Source organism: Salarias fasciatus, chromosome 7 (assembly GCF_902148845.1).
Source record: "Salarias fasciatus chromosome 7, fSalaFa1.1, whole genome shotgun sequence".
NCBI classification, from domain to species: domain Eukaryota; kingdom Metazoa; phylum Chordata; class Actinopteri; order Blenniiformes; family Blenniidae; genus Salarias; species Salarias fasciatus.
The window spans coordinates 2,367,602-2,391,204 of record NC_043751.1 but is presented as its reverse complement, the minus strand read 5'-3'; the positions used below and the strand labels follow the sequence as shown (position 1 = coordinate 2,391,204).

Here is a 23,603-nt window from a genome sequence, read left to right as displayed (position 1 = left end):
AGTCTGGGTCGGTCGGCTCTCCTCACCGTCGGTCCTGCTCAGGCTGTCTGCATGTTTGTCTTGTTGCTCTGATGGTTTTCCTTCCTGCATGACCCTGACGTCCCGTCCTGTACATATTTATCAGTGTGTGGTTGTGAGCGCCAGGCGACCGGCCGGCCTGGAGGAGCCGCGGCCCTGCCCGGCCCCGCCCGGCCCTGCCGGCCCCGCCCGGCCCTGCCCGGCCCCGCCCGGCCCTGCCCGGTCCCGCCTGGCCCCGCCGGTCCCGCCCGGCCCCGCCCGGCCCCGCCGGTCCCGCCGGTCCCGCCCGGCCCCGCCCGGTCTGCCGGCCGCTGCTGTGTGCTTGAAGCAAACCACGAACGTGAGGCTGACAGTACCTCTCTGCCTCAATCTGTTGCAGCCTGCAGGGAGTGAATCTGCCGGACGTCTTGTAAGTTGGAACATTTTCTGTTTTGTCTGTTAGAACCTGAAACGCAGCAGAAGCATCAGGGACGAAGATGAAAATCACTGAGCTCACCTCTCAGTTTTTATCGTCTGCAGACGTTCTCCGCTGCACGGCGGAGTCGCCTCAGTGGTTCCTGAAGGATCCTCTCTAAAGTCATAAACGTTCAAGAATCAAAACTCGGGCCTGACAGAGTGAAAGATGAGCTGTCCACACGGCCGACACGGCCTTCCTTTAGTGTGTGCCACGTTAAGTGCAACTCGCTCCGCTCAAAAAACACCTCCGTCAGTGCATGATGTCCGTCACATTATTTACATGGCCACTAGGGGGTGCTTGATTTTGAAACGTACCCCATGGTGGTAAATTGAGGCATGAATAAGGACCAGTGTGTGTTTGAGGTGGAGGACTTGATTCATCCTCACAAACTCACTTCTTCAGCCATTCTTTAGTGTTGCTTTATTGTAACAGATCTTCTTCTCTTGTGCAGCATCGACGCAGCTTCTGCTCAGAGTTGATCTCCATTAGGTTCAAGAAGACGAGGGGACAGGTCCCCTTCTCCTCACCGTCCCCTCGTCCCCTCGTCCCCTCGTCCCCAGCGTTCCACCCTGTCGTCATTCTTATTCATCTATTCTTTATGTCATTTGTCTAAAATCACTTGGCCTTGATTTTCAGCATTCAGAATACATTTTCACCTCCTTCATGACTTTCCACCGTCTTTCTCTGGATCATTTGTTCATCATTCGATAATTCTTGATAGTTGAACTTTTTTCTGAACTGGTCGTTGTGTTTTCAACATGTCAACTCATTCTCCCAGGGTTCAACAGTGTTTGGCCTTCTACCATGAGTGATTGGGTTTCCTGCCTGCCATGACGATGCAGCGGTGTTAGCTAGCTAGCTAGTTAGCTAGCTAGCTAGTTAGATAGTTAGTTAGTTAGTTAGTTAGTTAGTTAGTTAGTTAGTTAGTCTCAGCTAGCCCTCCTGAAGCACTCTCCTGTCCGGCAGTGTGGAGACCATCAGCATTGGTGACCAAGCTGTGGGGTGAGCTGGTTGACGGGGGTCTGGAGGGGCTGGTTGACGGGGTCTGGGTAGTCTGGTGGAGGGGGTGTTTCTTAAACCGGCTCCCCGTTCTGCCTCCCCCAGCCTTTCCCACAACACAGAGCTGTGTTCCTGTGTTCCTGTGCCTCGCTCGCCCAGGGAGAGAGAGACGCTGGCACTTCATTAGCGGCAGACGGGAGTGGGATCGGCCCGGTCCCCGGGGAGCGGCGAGCGCTCCGACAAGAGCACCGCTAATTAGACATGAGGGGGATAGCCGCCCGCCGCTTAATTGCAACAAGCGCTTATTCCTGAGCGCCACTTGTTAAGGTAACAGTCTTTTAAAGGCGAAGTGAGAAAAGTGAGGGAGCGAGTGGCGCCCCCCTCCCCCTCCCCCTCCCCCTCCCCGGCTGTCATTCTAGCCGGGCGCTGTACACTTGGATGTCGCGGCGGTGAGCCTGGCCATGTGTTGCTGTGTAACCTGTGTGCCGGGGAGGCGGAGACGCGTCCATCTGTCTGGGCCCGGCGTCCGCCGTCTCTCTGAAGCCCCCCACACTGCCGCAGAACCGGAGTGCCGCTGAGCAGGGCTCTGCTGCTTCCGTCAGTCAGGTGCAGTTGTTGCTGTGAGGCTGTGACACATTATCCGTCCAATCCGTCCTCGTCTCTGAAGCACGCAGAGAAACAGCCCGGTCTGTTAACAGCACTGTTCACTTCTACCTGACGGAGGCCAGTTGCTGAATAGATTCCCTAAAGAGAATGATTGTGACAGCATCTATGTCCAATTCACCCGTTTTTGAGAAACAAACTGCAAAACTGTGATGTCTTTTTTCATTATTGGCTGCATTTTAAACTTTTTAAAGGTTTTTTTTCATTCCTGCTCCTATCATGTGATAACCAGCCAATAATGTCTGAACCTACTAAGTTATTGGCAAAAAAGTTAAGATTTTGGCTGATATTTTTTGAGCCTGTTGGGATGTGATGATGGCTTTATCACATTGAAAAAGGCCAAAATGATTGATGGGTTCGAGGCTCATGTTCAGTATCCGAGATGCTCTCTGATCAGAGCAGAGTTTTAGAAAGGGTCCAGTGGACGGGAGCCATGGCGGACAGGACTGTCCACGTTCCTGCTGATGGGGGAGAGACAGCAGCTCTGCAGCGCTGCATGATTCTTGACCAAGACTCTGGAAAGTCTTCAGAGTGAAGGGAAGCGGTGGAGTCGCTTGTTTCAGCTAATGACCTTCTCCGTCCTCCACAGCAGCGGCTCGGCCACCTCCGAGGATCTGTTCTGGAAGCTGGACGCTCTGCAGATGTTCGTGCTCGATCTGCACTGGCCGGAGCCCGAGTTCGCCAAACATCTGGAGCAGAGACTGAAGCTGATGGCCAGCGACATGATGGAGGCCTGCGTGAAGAGGTCCGGCAGGCGGCCTCGGCTCCCACCCGGGCTCCCTCACAGCTGCCGAGGACTCACTCCAGCCGCTCTGTCCTGTTTTGTCTTGCAGAACCAAATCTGCTTTTGACGCCAAGATGCAGAAAGCGAGTAAATCGACGGACTTCAGGGTGCCGCCGTCGGTCTGCACCATGTTCAACGTGCTGGTGGACGCCAAGAAGCAGAGCTCCAAACTGTGTGTGCTGGACAGCAGCCAGGAGGTAAAGCACTGCTCCGTGACGGGTCACCCAGGGGTCACCCAGAGGTCACCCAGGGGTCACCCGGCTCCTCAGACAGGTCACAGCCTGCAGCCTCCAGCCAGCATGGTCCTCTAACTCTGTTTTTAAGAGGCTCCGTCCAAATACAGGTTCTCCAGAGCCTGGCTCCCACTGCGCAGCATCTGCAGGTAGAACACAGTACGGTTCTGTACAGGGTTCTGTGTTTCCACTCACCACCATAGAACCCAGCTACTGTACAGTTTTCATAGTCCCTGCGTTGAGGTACCTGAACATCCAGACGGCTCCATGAGGAGGATCCCTCTGCTGTTCAGACCACACAGAACCTGGTCTTCAGAGGGAGACCGGCACAGGACGAGATTCAGCACAGCTGGACGGAGAACCACGTTGACTAGAGACTGAAGGACCAGGACTGCCAGAGACTGAAGGACCAGGACTACCGGAGACTGAAGGACCAGGACTGCCAGAGACTGAAGGACCAGGACTACCAGAGACTAAAGGACCAGGACTACCAGAGACTGAAGGACCAGGACTACCGGAGACTGAAGGACCAGGACTGCCAGAGACTAAAGGACCAGGACTACCAGAGACTGAAGGACCAGGACTACCAGAGACTGAAGGACCAGGACTACCAGAGACTAAAGGACCAGGACACAGGAGTGGAGCTGTGTCTTTACAGTCCTGTGGTGATGTTATCTACCTGCGTTGTTTCTTGTCCTCTGCAGTGGAGCCACAGCAGATTTGGTCTGGTTATGCTTTGTGACTGCACCATGTCGTACCATACTGCGCCGTACTGCGCCGTGCTGAGCTGTGCCGTGCCATGCCGTGCCATGCCGTACTGCACCCGTACTGCGCCGTGCTGTGCCGTTTTGTGCCGTGCCGTGCCGTGCAATGCCGTACTGCGGCGTGGGAAAGAGCTTTCGTCTAGCAGTGTTTCTAGTGGTCTGCGGTGAGCCTGTGGTCGTTTAGTTCATCTGACAGGAGGGAGATTCATGACTCCAGGCCTCGTCACAATCGTTCTCCTCAGGAAAACGCTCACTCTTCCACTCTGCATGGAGCCTGTTGTTTCAGCACATCCTCACAGTGTGGCTCTGGTGCTAATGCTGCTTCGTTAGCAGTATCGATCCCCGCATCTTGATCCTCACTGGATGGATTAAAAACAGCAGTGATTTTTATTCAAAACATTCCAGTTGATGTCTTCTTTTCAGTCGCCGTGGACTCTCAGGACGCCGACTGCACAGGAACCGTTTGGATCGGGCTCCACGCTGGCAGAGTTTGTGGTGTTTGTGTAAAACAAGAAGAGGACGAGTCTTGGATAGCTGCTGGAATAAATCACTTAAAGTGGATGGATGTTTGTAATTCTCAGCTCGCCGTCCGTGGAAAGCGTGCCAGCCTGTGAAAGCCTTCAACAGCCTTTTATTTCCAGCCTCGCAACCCCGCAGGTCGAGTCAAGCTGTCGGATCAGCCGCTAAAACGCCGCGCGGCCGGCGGAAGGCTAGCTCAGGTGGATCCACGCTCACTTGAAGCGGCCAAGCGCTCGACACCAGCTGTTAAATGGATGACCGTGAATCTGCGCGAGGCGGCGGCCTTGGCGCCGCTGAGAGCAAAACCCTTGGCTGTCGGCAGTCTCGACAGAGAGCTAAGCTCGCCGTTCTCTTAACCTTCAGCTCCCTCGCTCCCCCGGCTCCAGGCCTCGGCGGGAGAAAACACCCTGCAGCAGGGACGCCCGCCGCCACGCCAACAAGCCGCATGTTTTTAAGACGTGATGAAGTGCTTCTATCCGCCGCCGGTCATCAGCATGAGCGCGTCCTCACGCCGCGAGGACACGTCTGTGATGCCGCCGGAGCGAATTCCTCCACACAGCTGGAAGAATGTGTCTCTATGGCAGCGATGGACGTCCTCCAGCGTCCAACCGAGAGCCAGCCGCTCCACGCCCTGCAGGAATCTGAAGACAGGAGCTCCTGTCCTCCATCCCATGGACTGGGGCTGAGCGGGGACAGGGGACAGGCTGGTGACACTGTCCTCTTATTGGACGACCCCTTCGGTCTTCAAAGTGTCTTCAGTTCGTCTCTTCATTTCTAGACCTCTTGAACTGTCGAGTGTCAAATAACTGGCAGCTCGGTGGGTTCTGGCCCTCTGAGCCTGCTCTGGCATCCGTCCGTCCGTCCGTCCGTCCATCCATCCATCATCCATGTATCTCTCTGTCCATCCATCATCCATCCATCTATCATCCAGCCATTCATCTGTCACCCTGTTCATTGACCCATCCATCCATCATCCATTCATCCATCATCACTCCATCCATCCATCCATCGTCCATCCACCCATCCATCCATCCAGCCATCCATCCATCCAGCCATCCATCCATCCAGCCATCCATCCATCCATCCATCCATCCATCCAGCCATCCATCGTCCATCCATCCATCCATCCATCCATCCAGCCATCCATCGTCCATCCTTCTGTCCAGATAAACTGTGTTCATTCATTTCTGACTGCTGAGCCAAAGTTTAGGAAAATGTGTTTTTCCCGTGGGGATTTCTCTACAGTCCAGCCGGACCGTTTCCCTGAACTCGCATTGCTCACACTTCCTGTGGCGGACCGTTTCCCTGAACTCGCATCGCTCACACTTCCTGTGGCGGACCGTTTCCCTGAACTCGCATCGCTCACACTTCCTGTGGCGGACTCGCTGCAGCAGAAGCCTCCACAGGCTTCAAACTCCAAACTCTCCTTTAAACGAAAACCCTGCCAGCGAGTTGAACCCTTCCTGGGGGACTGGATCATGGCTCTGGGTCCAAAACCAGCAGCTCTCGTTCAGACTGGGTCTTTGTTGAGTGCGGGGTGTCAAACGTGAGGCTCGTGGGCCAACTGAAGCCTTCTGCTGCCCAGTTTGGGATGAGAGAAACCTTTCCGAAGGTTGTTAGTGTGTTTGCCTGAGGAGCCATTAGCAGTCTGTCCCGGTCCCGTGTCCGTCCCGGTCCAGGTCTCTCCTGGTCTAGGTCCGTCCTGGTCCCGTGTCTGTCCCAGCCCAGAGTCCGTCCCGGTCCAGTGTCCGTCTTGGTCCCGTGTCTGTCCCGGCCCAGTGTCCGTCCCGGCCCCGTGTCTGTCCTGGCCCCGTGTCCATCCCGGCCCCGTGTCCGTCTCGGTCCCGTGTCCGTCCCGGTCCAGTGTCCGTCCCGGCCCAGAGTCCGTCCCGGTCCCGTGTCCGTCCCGGCCCAGAGTCCGTCCCGGTCCAGGTCCGTCCGTCTTCCTGGGCCTGGTGCAGCCGGAGAGCTGAGGTGTCTCTGGAAGTGGGAGCTTGGGACGGGGGAAGTTCCTCGCTGCAGGAACCAGCTGTGTTCTCCAGATGTGGAGGACAGGGAGCAGAGCCTCCACTGGCAGCATCACAAACACTCCATCATATAATAAGCGATTGAAAATGCTGAATGGAGAAGTCAAGCAGTGAACGTGGAGGATTTTCGCGTGTGTCCTCTGGAGTGGGACGGACTGATTTCATCCTTCAGTCCTGCTTTCCAAACACAGATCCACATTGTGCTGCTTGAATGTTGCTTTCAGTTTGTCTGGGAACTTTATTCAGCTGTGAACGCTCCGCCGTCTCAGCAACCTTGATAGTTTTTCACTCCTCAGAGTGAATCATTCTGCCGAGTTTTGAAAAGGAGAAAAAGCTTTGCAGTTTGTCTCTTTCTACTGGTTTTGACTTGTTTGACTTTCGGAGAGGCGACAATGGCTGATACATTAGGATTCACCGGGACTGAATGAGGGGACAATGTTGGATGTTATACCTCAGAGAAGTGTCTCACAATGGCGCTGTCTTATTGACGGTCACAATGAGAGTGTGTGTCTGGTGTTGGACAACTCAGAGAGATGAGATGAAGACTTTACTTCAAGGTGAAAACTTTTCAACTAAGTCAAACTCCAGCGAAGAGCGAGTCTGCCGCACTGCTCTCACAGATCATCCAAAACATTACAACCAACCGGATCTGCTTCAGCTCGGAGCAGACTGACGGAGGGAGGTGCAGCCACGGCCTGGTTCTGTCTGAGGAGAAGGGAACCGGTCTGAAGCGGTCTTCAGCTTCAGGGCGTCCTGCTGAGGCCTCAGAGGTTCCGGCCTGACCTGGACCGCAACTGGCTCCAGCTCCAGACCGGCTGCTGGGACTGAGGCTGTTCTGAAACACACTGCGGCACGTCAGGCTGGCGTCCCAGCAGACAGCAGGACATACAGCATGTAGTCATGGCGTCCCTGAATGAGTCTCAGAGCATCTGAGAAGACGTGGACAGCTGGAGGCTGAGGCTGTCCACACCTCCAAATCCTAGAAACACAAGCCACCACCCACCAGGCGGAGTCAGTCACTTCATTAAACCCTCCCTGTGGACAGTGTCCCACATTAAAGAAGGCCGAGGCTCAGATGGTCCCGGGGGCCCCTGTCTCAGAGGGGGACGTCTTCAGTGTGTCACAACCACACTGAAAACGTCTCCATTACCTCTGAAAACGGGCCGCTTTGCTCCTGTCTGACTTGTTTTCAGGGAGACGCTTTCTGTCTGTCTCTGTCCAGTCAGTGCCACAGGACAGAGTTGACTCTTCCAGCTCTCATCCAGGTTCATCCATTCACCACTCAGTGAGCCACTGTGTTCAGTGTGGATGTTTTCAGACCATTAGCCTGCTACGCTCTTCTGGATGTTCTGTCGTGTGCTTGGAGCATTGTATAAAATTACAATGAGGCTGGTGTCAAATTACAAACTCGCGCATTGGGCTGAGAAATCCCTGAATTGGAGCTTTCTTCATTTATTCTGCTCGGGTTTCCTGAAAGAAAAGTTTATATATATATATATATATATATATATATATATATATATATATATATATATATATATATATACAAACACACATATGCATACATAAATACATATATGGTTAACATATTGATTAAGCGAAAAGGCTTATTTTGCCCCCTTTGCAGCGTCCTGTGGACTGACGTGGCTTCCCTCTTCTCTTTGTTGCATGTTCTACCTGCTCGTCCTGTCCACCTGTCCTGCACGTCATTGTTTGAATCCCAGAGTGACAAACAGTGGGTAAGTACCTCCGCCGCCTCACCCGGTGCTCATTGACTGCCATGGTCTCCTGCAGCGGGACCGCTGAGCGGCGTCCTCACTGAGCCAGGAGCTAAATGACAGCAGGCTGCTTCCAGCAGGATCTCCCTCTGACTGGTGGCCCGGTGCAGGGTCTACACCGTCCCCACCACGCCCTCAGTGGGTCCACACACCTCCATACCTGGAGGGTGCAGCCCTGAAGTCCTCCACGTCCTCCACATCCTCCACGTCCTCCATGTCCTCCACGTCCTCCATGTCCTCCACGTCCTCCATGTCCTCCACGTCCTCCACGTCCTCCATGTCCTCCACGTCCTCCATGTCCTCCACGTCCTCCATGTCCGCCTGCTTCACCACAGCTGGTTGCATCAGGCTTTCTGCTGGACATGGCCATGAAGCTTCATGAGTTGCAGGTGTGTTGAAGCAGGGAGACATGGAGGACATGGAGGAGGACATGGAGGAGGACATGGAGGAGGACATGCAGGACATGGAGGAGGACATGCAGGCCTTCAGCTGGGTCCTGCTCTGGGTTGCCATGGAGCTGATCTGAGTCGGCTCAGCCCGGCGCCAAGCGGACGGTTCTGTCTGGGAGACAGCAGGAGGGACGCTAGAAGGTGAAGGCTGTCTCAGATGTTCCTCCAGCGGTGCTGCTCCGCCCAGGAGCCGGGGTTGTGGGTTCGACCCCAGATGGGCGGAGCCTGAACCTGCCCTGCTCCCCCTGCCACTAGCGGGGCTCGGCAGTGGCGCCGTGCTTCGTTTCCTCTCACCGTTCCTCTCTGGCTTCACCAGCGTCCTCCTGAATCGCCTCTTCCCTCTCGGCGTTTTGGGCCACGCGGGGAATTGAACTGGCAAACGAGCAAAGAACCTGTGAAGAATCCACACTTGACCGTTTAATCCACAGAGAATCTGGTTCGGCTCCATGAATTAAATCCTCCTTTACAGCAGGCCGACGAAGCGGCGCGGCGGTGGGCGGGGCCGCTGCTAATGCTAACGGCGCTGTCCTTTTGCGGCCCGCGGCGCCGGAGCGGCTCGGCGGTCTGACCCAGCTCACATCTCAAACGCCTCGCCGCCGCTCAACAAGCAAATAAACCTTTCAGCAGGACGGAATTGTCCTTTTCAGCCCATATGGCAGCGACTGGGCCGTGTGCCCCCCCCCGGCCGTCTCTGTGGTGGGGGCCGAGCAGCCGCCTTAATTGAGCTAAGAAAAGAAAAGCTCTCCAGATTTAACCACACACACTGAAAGAGAGCTGCCATTTTGCAGACTTGTGGAGGAGGGGGGCGGAGAGGGCGGGGGGGGCGGAGCAGGAGGGGGGGCTTGAATTTGGCGCTGACCTCTCTGGACCTGCAATTTGTCAGCGATCTGCGCGCTTTGTTGATTGAAATTTTTAATTTGGCCGTTCTTTACACGGCCAGTGAAAGGCCATTGTCGGCCGGTGGTGAGCCCCCCCACTGCTGCTGCCATTCACACACTCCCCCCCCCCCCCCCACCTCTTTCCGTTAAGGGAAAAGTGCCGTGGTTGTTTTTTTCTTTTTTGGGTGGGGGCCACAGCAGACGTGAAATGGCGGATTAATTGAATGTGACGCGGGCCGGGGGGGGGGGGGGGGGGGGGGGGGGGGGGGGGGGCTCCACTGGAAAAGAAACAGAAAGCCCGAGCTATCCTTCAGATTCCTGCACTGTGTGTGTGTGTGTGTGTGTGTGTGTGTGTGTGTTGGGGGGGTCATTCAGCCGCATAATGCGTCCTATTAGCTGCTTAACTCAACATGGGGGGGGCTTTTCACACCTCCTCACTGCACGAGGAGGATTGTTGTGTGTGTGTGTGTGTGTGTGTGTGTGTGTGTGTGTGTGTGTGTGTGTGTGTGTGTTTCTGTTCCTTCAGTAAATGCCCCTCCCCCCCCCCACAGCAGCAGTACCACTCCAGGATCGATGTGCTGATTGACGACGCCTTCCAGGAGATGCTGTCCTCCCTCGTCTCCAAGGTGAGCCTCCACCCCCCCTCCACCCAGTGCCCCCCCTCCGCCCAGTGCCCCCCCTCCACCCAGTGCCCCCCCTCCGCCCAGTGCCCCCCCTCCACCCAGTCCCCGCTCCACCTTTCTCGTCCAGCGGTCCACAGGTGTCTCCGCCTGTCTCCCGGTCTGAGCAGGCGTCTCCCGTCCTCCTCCTCGTCCTCCGCCTCTCCACCTTCGTCCCTCACCGTCCGTCCTCCACCAGCTCCACCTCGGCCCGTTTCTACACGTCCAGTTTCCTGGAGGCCTGCTCTCTGTATCCTGATATGTACCAGAGGGGTTCAACCTGCGGCTCTGGAGCCACACGTGGCTCTTCAGCCCCTCTGCAGCGGTCCATGAAGCTGTGACAGTGTGAATAAACATGGAGCTTGTTTTTACCACAGCTCTATTCGCAATGAGCCGTACTCCTGGCTCAACAGGGACTCGAAAATACACAAAAAATCAGGAAAAAAATGAAAGAACAGCTTAAAAAACCTGAAATGTCTTGAATTTCTTAAAGCAGTAAATTAAATATGGATGGAAAAAGGTGCAAAGCTGCTTGAAAAGAGGTAAATCAGCTGAAATCTCAGCATTGTCAACAAAAAACACTTGAAGACCAAAACTTCAAATCAGGTAGAAAAACAGGTTAAAAGGGGGAAAAAGTTCTCTGTTCTGACTTTTATCAAGACTGAAAATCCATTAAGAGATGGAGAGTATCAGTACGAAGCCCGCCGCGCTGCTCTGGCCTCAGTTTCAATCCTGAGAGGCTGGTTCAGATCCGCTGGACTCTGAAGGTCCTGAGAGGCTGGTTCAGATCCGCTGGACTCTGAAGGTCCTGAGAGGCTGGTTCAGATCCGCTGGACTCTGAAGGTCCTGAGAGGCTGGTTCAGATCCGCTGGACTCTGAAGGTCCTGAGAGGCTGGTTCAGATTCCGCTGGACTCTGAAGGTCCTGGAGAGGCTGGGTTCAGATCCGCTGGACTCTGAAGGTCCTGAGAGGTGGTTCGATCTGCTGGACTCTGAAGGTCCGAGAGGCTGGTTTCAGATCCGCTTGGACTCTGAAGGTCCTGAGAGGCTGGTTCAGATCCGCTGGACTCTGAAGGTCTAGAGAGGCTGGTTCAGATCCGCGGACTCTGAAGGTCTGAGAGGCTGGTTCTGGACTCTGGACTCCAGTCTGGTCTTCTTGACGGTCCTCTTCTTTCTGGAAGTCTTCCGGTTTCCTCTCTCTGGCTCAGGATCTGAGTTTCTTCCTCCTCCAGCATTTCCATCTGGATCTCTATTCTCTCTTTCTTCCTGCTCCTCGTTTTTCCAAGCGAGTACTTTTAAAAAGTTGATAATCTTCTGAAATGTTGCAGTCTCTGTCCTGGAGTTCTGTTGGACCTGTGTCCGTCCTCTGGGTCTTCCTCAGGACCTCCTCAGCGTTTGATGAACCTCTCCCTCGCCTCTTCTCTCCTGCTGGATGTGGGAGATGAGTTCTTCCTCATTCTTGTCTCTTCCGTTTCCTCTTTAGACCTGAACCTCCTCTGTCTTTTCACTATTGTTCTCTGTGTTTTTGTGTTTCAGCCTGTCTGTCTATATTCTCCTTTAGGTTTTGTCTTTTCCACTGGACTCTTCATATTTCACTGTATTCTGTTTCGTCTTCTGCTCAGTCCTCCACATTCCGCCTTCTTCATCTCCTCCACATCCTTTTTCCTCATTTCGCATTTCCATGGACGGTGGACTCCTGCAGGACGTCCAGCTGGAAGAGCCGTGGTGGACTCCTGCAGGACGTCCAGCCGGAAGAGCCGTGGTGGACTCCTGCAGGACGTCCAGCCGGAAGAGCCGTGGTGGACTCCTGCAGGACGTCCAGCTGGAAGAGCCGTGGTGGACTCCTGCAGGACGTCCTTGGCTTCATCTTCTGGTTTTCTGTCTGGTCAATCAGCTGTTTGTCTTCTGTCCACAGTTCGCTGCGGTTTTAGACGGCGTCTTGTCCAAACTGTCCCGATACGACGAGGGGACGCTCTTCTCTTCAATCCTGTCCTTCACCGTGAGTACCAGGGATCTTCTGGGGTCTCAGGGGGGCTTCAAAGGGTTCAGGTGGTCCTCAAGGGGTCTTCAGGGGGTTTAGGAGGTCTTCAGGGGGTTTGGGGGGTTTCGGGTGGTCCTTAGGGGTTCCAGATGTTCTTCAGGGGGTCCTCAGGGGTTTCAGGTGGTCCTCAGGGGGTCTTCAGAGGTCCAGGGATTTGGGATTTCAGGGGATATTCAGGGTATTCAGTGAGTTCAAGGGGTCCTCAGGGTTTCAGGGGATTTTCAGTGAGTTCAGGGGGTCTTCAGGGTTTCAGGGTTTCAGGGGGTCTTCAGGGGTTCAGGGGGTCTTCAGGGGGTCTTCAGGGGGTTCAGGCGGTCCTCAGGGGTTCAGGGGGTCTTCAGGGGTTCAGGGGGTCTTCAGGGGTTCAGGGGGTCTTCAGGGGGTCTTCAGGGGGTTCAGGCGGTCCTCAGGGGTTCAGGGGGTCTTCAGGGGTTCAGGAGGTCTTCAGGGGTTCAGGGGGTCTTCAGGGGGTCTTCAGGGGGTCTTCAGGGGGTTCAGGCGGTCCTCAGGGGTTCAGGGGGTCTTCAGGGGTTCAGGGGGTCTTCAGGGTTTCAGGGTTTCAGGGGGTCTTCAGGGGTTCAGGGGGTCTTCAGGGGGTCTTCGAGGGGTTCAGGCGGTCCTCAGGGGTTCAGGGGATTTTCAGTGAGTTCAGGGGGTCTTCAGGGTTTCAGGGGGTCTTCAGGGTTTCAGGGGGTCTTCAGGGGGTTCAGGCGGTCCTGGCACTCTCTCATTCACTGGAATCTAGACCTTCAGACCTTCACTGTCCTCTCTCCGCCTCTCGTCCTCACGCCTCCGCCCAAAGGCCAAAACAGCTGCCAAATACGTGGAAGTCCCCGTGAGTGTCTGTGTCCACGCCGTCCGGCACGCTCACGTCTGAAGTGAAGCATCCTGGGAATGCGTTCTTGTGTTTCGTGGTTGTTGCTCTGCATGCTGGGTGTTTTCCTGTTTGCTGCTCGGCGCTGAACAGCTAAAGGCCTCTGGGCCAACCTCATTCATCCACCTTTCACAAACCCCGCCCACAAACGGTCATTGTCCAATCATTTAAAGGCTTTTGACTAGCTGTCTGTCTTTACCAGAGCTGTAACTTCTTAGTAACTATAATATCTGATTCTGGTTCCACTTCTCTCCTCATCCTGCTCCACCTCCCTGCTGCGTTGATACAGTCGACCACAACGTCCTCCTCCTCCGTCTCCAGCACTACATCGTCTCACTGTCCCGCCTCCACCGGTCCCGCCTCCACTGGCCTCACTCCTCCCTCACCGACAGGACGGAGTACGTGGCTCTGGGGAGACAAAACCCAGGCCTCACACCGTCACCTGCGGGGTCCCCCAGGGCTCCGTACTCGGTCCTTCCCTCTTTACCACATGCTTCCCCTGGTCGTGTGTCAGCAAGCATGGAGTTAACTTCCATTGCTATGCTGACGACACACAGCTCTACGTCAACATTTCATCCAACAGCTCTCCTGCCCCCTCTGCCCCTTTCTGTCACCGTCCTCCTGGAGCAGAAGTGTCCCAGTCTCTACCAGGCTTTGTTGCCTTGAGCTAGCTAGCTAGCCTGACGCTAACCTTCCCATGGAGCATGAGACCCAGAGAGGCGGCGCACAGCCTGTTGCTTTGCTCTCCGGTCCTCCATGTTGCTGTTCAGCTGGATTCCAGTTAGAACACATCTGGGACCTCAGTCCCACCTGAACACCTAGCTCCAGTGTCAGGGTCAAAGGTCAACTTGACAGCATGTTTGTGCCATCTTGGTAAAAGCTGTGAGTCTGTGTGTTGCCTTCATGCAGATTGACATGATGACAAGCCACCAGAAAGCTCACCGGACCGGAATTCAAGCCTGAGACGGAGGATCGTTCAGCTGCTTCCTCCGCCTGAGTGTTTGAGCAGCAGCTCTGAAGACTCAGAGTGCATGCTGGGAACATGACAGCTGCTAAAGACGGGTTGTGGTGTAGCTGAAGCCAGCCTCTGCCTCACTGCTGCTGGGAGGAAGCATGGTGCTTCATGGGTCAAGGTTCACATGGATCAAGGTGAAGCTTATCGGTTGGGAGATGTTTTCTGCTGTTTTAGTAAATAACGCACGTATAACTGCCACGGAGAGAGTGGCTTCAGCTGATGGCCTGAAGGCTGACCGTCCCCTGACAGGCAGAGAAACGCCGTCACCCAGACTCCGCCCTGAAGCCCAGAGCTTCCAGGGTGCTGGTCCTGCTGTGGCTGGTGGAGATGGTCCCAGGCCTCCTGAACGGGAGCTGGAGGGTTCCTACACCCACCAGACCTGCTCAGACTCTCAGATCCACATTTCCACAGCTATCTCTTCATGTGTGACGTGATGTTTAAGTCCGGAGCGGTGGAAAGCCTGACCGGAGCAGGGCTTAATGAAGCCGTGCAAATCCACAAGCTGGTCCCACATGGGAACGTCCTGCTCCCATTCACTGAGCAGCAGAAGTAACGACAATCAAACACCTCACTTAACCTCCTTAATCCCCGGGCCCACCACGGCACCGCCCACATATCCCATAATGCTCCCTGTCACCCTCCTCCGCCTCTGAAATGATCATGTAACTGCTACTCTGGCTGCTTGGTCTTTTGTGTGCAGGGAACTTAAGGCAGGTAAGCCTCCTGTGGAATGAAGGCCAGTGGGCGGAGCCTCACATAGCCCCGCCCACTGGCATGTATTGTCACGGAAACATGAGGTTTTCTTCTGCAGGTTTGTCTTCCAGTGTTTATAGCAAGCTGTTTCCAGGAACCTTTACCGTCGACATGTAGAAATGTTTCCAGTGAACGTCTGAAGAACAACAGAAACTAATGTATTTGCAGCAGTTGTGAACTGAACTATTAGAGTTTTGGAGTCAGGCCGGTGACTGTTACCCCGCCGGCGTGGTTTTCTCCAGTAGTTTCTTGTTTCGTGGAGTGTGGCTGTTCTGAGTTTACCTCTCAGACAGGCCGATGTGGTCCGGACGGCGGCGTGAGCGTCTGTGGCGTGACGTCTGGGTCGTCGGATGCTGGAAGCGGCTCTTGCTGTGTTTGTGTGCGTCTCGCGCTGACTCACACTCGTTCAGCAGGACGCGTTCACACGCCTGTACAGCCAAGATCCCGTTGACTGACAGCCACACATGCTGCCGTCAGACATATGCAGCCTGGCAGCGTCCACACAAACATTGGAAGAGCGGCCGGCTTCACTGGCTCCTCACCATCTCTAACTCCGCCTCCAGACGCCGTCGGGCCGGCCGAGCGCCGAGCCGCGGCCGCATCAGGTCGCCTCTCGGTGACAGGAAGCAGAGCTCAGAGGCGGAGCTCATTCAGTCCGTCTCACCGTTCGCCACACCGGGTGGATCAGAGCCGAGCCAGACCCGGGCCGCGGTGGGGGGTCAGAGGTCACCTGGATCACCCTGCAAACATCGTAGAACCGAATGAAAAACCAGAGAAAGAATTTTAAAATTGAAAATGATCCAGTAAAGTCCAGGAGCCCCACGATGAGACAATCATTTTAGAAAACACAAAATGCACCAAACTAAAAAGTGGGCCAGAGATCAGAATCCCTTTCTAAAGACGTGAAAATTTAAAAGTGTCCCGAAGGAAATCAGCGACATGACCGTTAACAGATGGCTTTGTAACAAACATTAAACCAAAAACACTGATGCAGAGTTACCGAAAGTAGAGAGAAAAGTGACACAAAGGTTTGACCTGTGTGAAAAACGACATGCTGGTGAAGAAGCAGCCTCCACCTCCTGCCAGATCAACACCGAGCCAAACTCATTCCAGAGTCGCTCCAACGGTTCTGACGGTCTGAAGATCCCCGTCAGTCTGACAGTGAAATGCGTGGATGTGGTGCGGAGTGGGCGGAGCCTGGGCGGATGCTGGTCGCTGACTCCCACAGCTTCTGTTTGGTGCAGGAACACTTTCAGTTCATCGATGGCTCATCAGAGACCTGCTCCTCTTTGTTCTGCTTCATCCACATCCGTTCTGAGGGGCTGTTTAAGCTGTCACTCATTTAAAGTAAGCAATTAGCCCGTCACCCGAGGCGTCGGCCTAATAACCTGCAGCCCGGCGGTGACGAGGCGTCAGGGAAACATGAAGAGCAGGCTGAGTGCGGCTCGTCGTGCCGTGGCGTGCAAAGCCTCACCTGGCTGCACCTGGCAGGGCCTGTCTGAGCGCCGGGCAGGAAGCCGGGCGCTGGCAGTGTATAATTAGCTGGCATTTCACTGCCCCCCTCCCTGCTAACCGCTCATTAACCCCCCCCGTGTGGATCCCAACACCACCTCATTTCACACTCCCAGCCTTTTTCCTCGTTTCTGTTGTCAAATGTAGACGGGCGAGCAGACGTCCGTGATCCGGCGTGGGGCGGCTTCCCGCCGTGTGGCGGCGGGAGCAGGAGCGGCGGCGGGACCGCCGGCCGCCTCACGCCTCCGGCTGGAGCTGCCGCCGTCCGTCACGGCGCTCTGCCGCCCCGTCAGCCTCAGAAAGAGGAGGCGAATGACGGAGATGATCCGGGGGGGCTTGGGGGGTCGGCCGGGGGGAGTGATAGCACACCCTCACTCACCCCAGTGGATCTCACTCCTCACACTCCGCCTGGACACTGCTGCTCCTGATGGGTGGAGCGAGGTCGTTCCTCAGTGAGTTCTCCTGTGCTGACGTCTCGGTCTGCTGTGTCTGTCCGGATAAAGTAGAACACAGTCGTGTTTGAAACACGAGCACAGTTTGAAACGGTTTCTCGTGGTTCTGCTGTTTCTCGTGGTTCTGCTGTTTCTCGTGGTTCTGCTGTTGACACAGGACGAGGCGTTGGCCCGGCGGAGCTGTGAGCAGAAACAGTCTGCTCTATTGCCAGCAGGAGGCGCTGTGAGTAGGAGAGAACAGTGGCTGGAGGTTCAGCTTTGATGTGAACCACTGAGTTAACACTGAGTCAGCTGTCCAGGACGGCCGGGCGGGCAGCTGGAAGTCCTCTGCTTTAGGGCCTCAGATCAGCCTTGTTGGTGTTGGTCACTGGTTTGGAGGTCAGGGGATCACTGGCCACTCTGGAGCGGCCATCTTGTGGAGAATGAAGAAGCTGCGCGTTCATTGGTGGATTCGGGCTCATTGTTTGGCAGAAGAACGGATCAGACGCCAGTCCTTCGCCGAGTCCTTCCACTCAGGCCAGTTTATCTCTGACAGGTCGCCACTCGATCTGTGAGAATGGACTCGTGTCCTCAGAACGTCCCAGAGACGGTGACTGAGTACCTGGACTCATGATTTACTCTCAGGCTGAAAGCAACACAACATCTGGACTAGTGACTGGTCCAGATGTCTGGAAGTCCGATCCAGGTCCAGAGCAGCAGACCCTCAAGCAAGGCAGCACAGCGGGGCTGGCTCTGCCCCGCAGCAGGACAGCTGGACGTGGGGACCAGGTCCAGCTGTGACCCACAGACCTCAGGCTCTGCTGAGGTCCTGGCCTTCAGAGCCTCTCCCTGTCGGTGTCTTCGTCTTTGTGCTGGATCACCTGCTCTTCCTCTTCCCACCCAGCGGCTAATCTCTCAGTCCTGCTGCTCATGAGTCCAACGTCTCGACTGAAATCCTCTCAGCAAACGTCCGACCGTCCCCGGTTCCAGCTCCAGTCTGCTGGAGCTCAGCTGTCTTTCTGATGTCTTCTGAACAGCAGCTGATCTGCAGCTGCAGTCTGAGGACCTGGTCAGTGTGGGACGCAGCTCCATGAGTGGACAGACACATTCTGACACGCTGCCATGTCAGACATGAGGCTGTCTCTGACCGGAGAGAGCTGGACCACATCAGGACCAGCATGCCAGACCGTCAGCGTATCAAACCCTCGTCTCAGCTGTCCGCTGGAGGACAGCGGGTTCTGACAGACCTGGTGCCCTGCAGCCGTGTGGCCTCGCTTTAACCCGGCTGTCTGCAGGTCTGCGTCCGGCGCCGCGGCCCGTCACCGCTGAGCGTCTCTGACTGATCTGTCACTCGCCCGCCCAGGCGTCAGGAAGATTGTTGGACGCTTTTTCTCTGCGGACGTCCAACAAGCAGAGAGGTGGCGGGCGCCGTGGAGGGCCTCCCTGCAGCGCAGGATCTGAAGCCCTTCCCGTCTTCTGTTTACTTGCTGAACGACTCGAATGTGTAAATCAGTTGACAAACTTATTTTCTGTCAAGAAGCCAGCTGGTGAATGAACCCGGCCGCCGCCGCCTGCGTGGGCGGATGTTTTCTACCGCCGACCGACGCTCCACATGCCTGAATCATCTCATTGGCAAGTGACAGACTGAGACCTTGCCAACCTCCGCAGCTCCTCGTTAGCAGGAAGTATGATTTGAGGGAAGGGTTTGGACTTGTCATCGGTGTGACGCTGCACCTCGGAGCCGGAGCCGTGTTTTCCCGAGATGCCTCGTGACGTCTTCTTCGACAGCAGCGAGCGAAAGTTCCGATTTAGAGAGACTTTCCAAACCTAGCGTTTCCCTTCAGGTAAAGCCTCTGCGGCTCCGGCTCTGTTTTCATTTCCTTGTTTTCCAGCGGCGCGGCGTGCTCAGCGGCGCTGCGGCAGCAGAACAACAACCTCCCCCGGGGGCCGGAGCGTGTCGGCTCAGAGACGGGCGGGTGTGAAAGATGTCAAGGCAATTACAATAGGCATTACGGCTGTAATCTCCCCTGACAGCGGGGAGTGTGAGCCGCCCCCCCCGGCCCTGGCCTCTCCCCGCCACTCTGGCCCCGGCTCGCCGCCGCCGAGCGCTCCCGCCAGAGGAACGGCCCCGCCGCCGCTGATGCTCCCTCAACGGGACGGCGCTCTGTTTGTCTTGTTTTGGCGGAGCAGGCGATGGGCCGAGCGCCGCCGGCCAGACCTGCTCTCTGACACATCTGGACCAGCAGCTCTCTGATCGGCGCTCACCGTGGAGGCCGACGCCTCCTCTGAAAAAACTCCGTCAGCTGTTGAGTTTGAGCTGCTGTTCAGGGAAGGATGAGCACAGTGGAGCAGTGGTTTGATGCTCACACCTCACATTGAGAGGTCCCGGTTCAAACACCAGCCAGGCCTTTCTGTGTGGAGTTTTCATGTTCTCTCCTCCGGGTTCCTCGGGTTCCTCCCTCTCTGTAACAGGTATGCAAAATGAGTCCCTGACCAAGACCCTGGACCCCCAGTGCTGCCCCCCCAGGGGTCAAGTCAGGAAGACACCTGGCCTCTGGGGACGGAGAGGACACTCGTTCATACAGTCAGGAAGGACAGCTGCTCCTCCTCCTCTCCCAGTCTCAGTAGTTTAAATGTTTTTATGAGGAGGAAAATATTCTTGCATTTGCTTGAATTGCCTGCAGGAAAAGAGAAAATCAAGGCTATGTGGATTTGAGCAGTTTAACTGTGGAGCTTTAATGCAAAAACAGATAGTCGACCATGAATTCCGCTCTGTCCCGCAGTGCGTCGTCACAAAGGACGCGGGTTTCAGGAAGCTGGCGTCCTTCAGCTCCTGTGTTCGGGTTTTGAATACAGAGGTGGCCCACACCAGATCGAGGCAGTCAGCAGACCTTGACGGCGCGTCCTTGAGGTGTGTGAAGACGCTCTCGTCTCAGTGGCGTTTGGGAGGATCCTTGACACCGACGCCATGTTGCGTCATTCCAGCCCGTTTCCACTTCGTGCCTCAGAGGAGGAGAGTTTTATCCTCGCCAGGCACGGCGGCGAGCACCGAGCGGCGTGGCAGATGTTTTCTGAACGTGTGTGTGTGTGTGTGTGTGTGTGTGTGTGTGTGTGTGTGTGTGTGTGTGTGTGTGTGTGTGTGTGTGTGTGTGTGTGTGTGTGTGTGTGTGTGTGTGTGGTGGTGCTGCAGAAACTGGAGTGTGTGTGACATTAGTCCATGCATCAGATCCTCCGGAGGGACAGGAGATGGAAGTCATTCCATCAGTGTTTCAGCACCTCCAAAAACACTTGACCTTGGTAATCACATTCATCCACTCACACTCACTCACACACCCAGGGGTGGCAGTAGAGAGGCAGGAGCCGTCAGCAGTGCTGAAGGAGCCTCCATGTGCTTCCTGTGTGTTCCATCTGCCTGCTCACTCCAGGACGCGGCCGTCCGTCTCTCTGTCTTGGTCCCTCGTCCTCACGTCCGTCTGTCTCCCTCGCTCTGCAGAAACCAGGGATGGACCTGGCCGACACCTACATCACGTTTGTACGGCAGAACCAGGACATCCTGCGAGACCGCATCGGCGACGAGCTCCACATCGAGAAGATGTTTGATGTAAGTCCAGCGTCCACAGACCAGCCCCAGGTCCTCCAGGAGTCTCTCAGAACCGTGGTGGACATTCATCCCCCAGTCGTATCGGCTCGTCTGTTGCTCGTCATGTAATGTTGCTGGACTTTGTGGAGACCAGTTCCTGAGTGACCCTGTAGTCTGCTCCGAGTCCCTCCTCCCCCGAGACCCTGAGCGGACCTGTCCTGTGTTGGACGCACCGTGTCCGGCAGACGGTGGGGGTCCAGCTCCGTGGGGATGAATGTTCTTGATCTGTGGTTTTGGTCCGGTCTGGTCCAGTCTAGTCCAGTCCGGTGTGGTCTGGTCTGCTGTGTTCTGTTGTGTTCTGATCTGATCTGATCTGATCTGGTCAGGTCAGGTCAGGTCAGGTCAGGTCAGGTCCGGTCAGGTCCGGTCCGGTCCGGTCCGGTCCGGTCCGGTCCGGTCCGGTCCGGTCCGGTCCGGTCCGGAACTCACCATCACCTTCATTGATTGGCCACAGCTGAAGTCGAGGAAAACCGCGGAGTGAGCGTCCGACGGTGGAGTTTCAGTCTGGTTTTAATGGTCAGAGGACAATATTCAGGATCTTCTCCCTGTTTCAACATGCAGCACCAGAACATCCTGGATGTGTTGAAACAGGGTGAAGATTTTTCTGCCCTTCTTGCACTTCAGAATCCGTACATTCTGAACAGAGACAGTTCACTGAGAGACATGAGGCGTCCAGAGTGTCCTCTGAAGACAGTCTTCAGAGTGTCCTCTGTCGGCTGCAGACCTCTGGAATCAGTCGGGTGGCCGGGCCAGCGTCAGGCAGTGGTCTGGAGCCTGCTCTGCCCCAGCCCTCCGTCCGGCTCGCCCGCGTCCCCAAGACCACCGGCAGGACTCAGGTCTCACCGGGACTGCGTCTCATGCGGCATTTTAGACCACAGATAAACCTGGATTGTTGTCAGTTTGAAGAGTGATGCTTCTGTGTGATGTCCTAGAAGACCCACCCTGAAGCCCCTTCGGACAGAGGGAGGTTCGAGCCCTGGAACCTGAACCTGCTCCGGCTGATCTCCCCCCTCCCAGCAGTCCTCCCCTTGTTTCAGTCGAGCAGACGATGTGTTTCATCTGCTTTCTGGGATTTTCTCGGCTCTGGCCTTCTCCAAGTCCAAACAGGCTCTCAGGTCTGGAAGGTGTTGATGAGCCGTCTCATATCGCGTTCCCCGTCTCCATCGTCACCTTCTCTGCCTCCGCTGTGCTGCGTCTCGTCTCTCTGGCTTCCAGGTTGTCCGGTCCCTCCACACTCCATTTCAGACTTATCCAATCTGTCCCCTCCCCTCCGTCCTGAAAGTAAAGCAGTCACGGAGCAATGAGCTTCATCTAGAGACGCCAGCGGCGGGCAGGAAACCCTGTCCTCCCTTCAGCCTTCAGAGTGAGGCCGTCCAGCCGTCCAGCCGTCCAGCTCGTCCTGCATGACCTCCTGGGTGACCTCAGGACAGGCGCTAAAGGCTTTGGACTGAAGAGGAAGGTCAACCAGGACCACGTTCTCTCATTTCAGTCCTCTTTACTCCATTTTATCAGAGCATCAGACAGGACCAGCTGCGACGAGGCCTCAAGGTCGAAGGTCAAAGCCGGACTGGCTGAAGAGGAGTGATGTGGAGAGCCTCAGACCGCCTGGACCTCTGACGTCCAAGAGAGGAAGACGGACCACTCCTGCACTGACAACAGGACAATACCGGGCTACAGGACCGGCCCACACCGGTCCAACACCAGCAGCTCCCAACATGAGGAAAGGACGACACAGCAGTGCATGATGGGAGTCTGCGGGATAGCTCCTGCCTTCTTGGACCCGTTGGCAGTGTAAAGACGTTATTGATCAGAGTATTTCCTGAGGACAGGGGAACTGGACCATTTCTGGGACGGATCAGAGGTCCCTGAAACCCCCTCTGTCCCTTCTGAGAAGAGTCTGCAGGACAGACCGGTCCCCGTCCAGGACAGCTGGGACAGACAGACGGTACCAGACGGTACCAGACGGTAACAGACGGTACCAGACGGTACCAGACGGTACCAGACGGTACCAGACCGTACCAGACGGTACCAGACGGTACCAGACAGTACCAGACGGTACCAGACCGTACCAGACCGTACCAGACAGTACCAGACAGTACCAGACCGTACCAGACCGTACCAGACCGTACCAGACGGTACCAGACGGTACCAGACCGTACCAGACCGTACCAGACGGTACCAGATGGTACCAGACCGTACCAGACGGTACCAGACGGTACCAGACCGTAGACCTAATGAGTGTTATTCTCCAGATAGAGCAGAACTTTCTTTCCGCTCTTCAGCTGCAGATTGTTGTAGTTCTGACAGAACGAGGAGGACTCAGCAGGACTCCGGCTTCCACTGGTCTGAGTCTGATCAGGAGCTCTACAGTAAACGCCGCTCGCAGTCAGGCGCCGGGTCCGCCTGATTGTCCCGTTTGGAGCGGCGGCGGGTCGCCGGGAGGCTGCAGCCGCCGCCGGCTTGTTGACCTGTTTATCACTTAGGAAGCGGCGAGTGTTTCTGGCTCGCCCTGCTGGAGCCTGGGGCCCGCCCGGCCCCCGCCCAGCCCCCGCCTGCACGGATTTAGATTTGCGCCGATATTTTATTTCAGCCGTGAGTTGTCAAACACGCTTGAGGCTCGCCGCAGCCACGAGTCGATGGCGGCGGCCGAGACATGGCGGCCGGGCGTCTCGCTCACATTAGCAGCACAAAGCAGAGCAATGGATTTCTGCCTCCCGCCGCCTCCTCTGAGACTCCGGAGTGTTGCAGCGGAGCCTCGAGCCTCGCCGCGGCTGATTGAGGTGTGTGTGTGAGTGTGTGTGAGTGTATGTGAGTGTGTGTGAGTGTGTGTGAAAGGGAGAAGGGGGAGTGGGCCCAGCAGAATGAGTCTAATGGAGCTCTGAAGCACCCAGGCATGCACCGAGGAGGAGGTGACGGCGGGGCCTCCGCCAGCCTGCACACACACACACACACACACACAGACACACACACACACACACACACGATGTGGTTTGTGTGTAACAAAGACAGCCGTTTCAGCCTCCTGCTACGACTGTTTGTCAATGCGATTGTTTTGTTTACGGACATCTTCTCAAGTCAAAGTCGAATTCATTTGCAGCGTCTCGCTTGTCG

At 55.9% G+C, this 23,603-nt stretch overlaps 1 protein-coding gene across 4 annotated transcripts in view; it reads left to right on the top strand.

The window, feature by feature from the left end:
- Window positions 1-23,603, top strand: part of cadps2 (Ca++-dependent secretion activator 2) — a 219,114-nt gene that overhangs the window by 182,839 nt on the left and 12,672 nt on the right. For 3 of the 4 annotated variants that reach the window (XM_030097248.1, XM_030097247.1, XM_030097244.1), the window contains 6 exons: window positions 2,727-2,882; window positions 2,971-3,118; window positions 8,189-8,203; window positions 10,121-10,195; window positions 12,142-12,225; window positions 20,346-20,453. In XM_030097248.1, the coding sequence (XP_029953108.1) occupies window positions 2,727-2,882; window positions 2,971-3,118; window positions 8,189-8,203; window positions 10,121-10,195; window positions 12,142-12,225; window positions 20,346-20,453 (586 nt within the window). The remainder of the gene's footprint in view (window positions 1-2,726; window positions 2,883-2,970; window positions 3,119-8,188; window positions 8,204-10,120; window positions 10,196-12,141; window positions 12,226-20,345; window positions 20,454-23,603) is intronic. The other variant, XM_030097245.1, reaches the window with a different exon arrangement.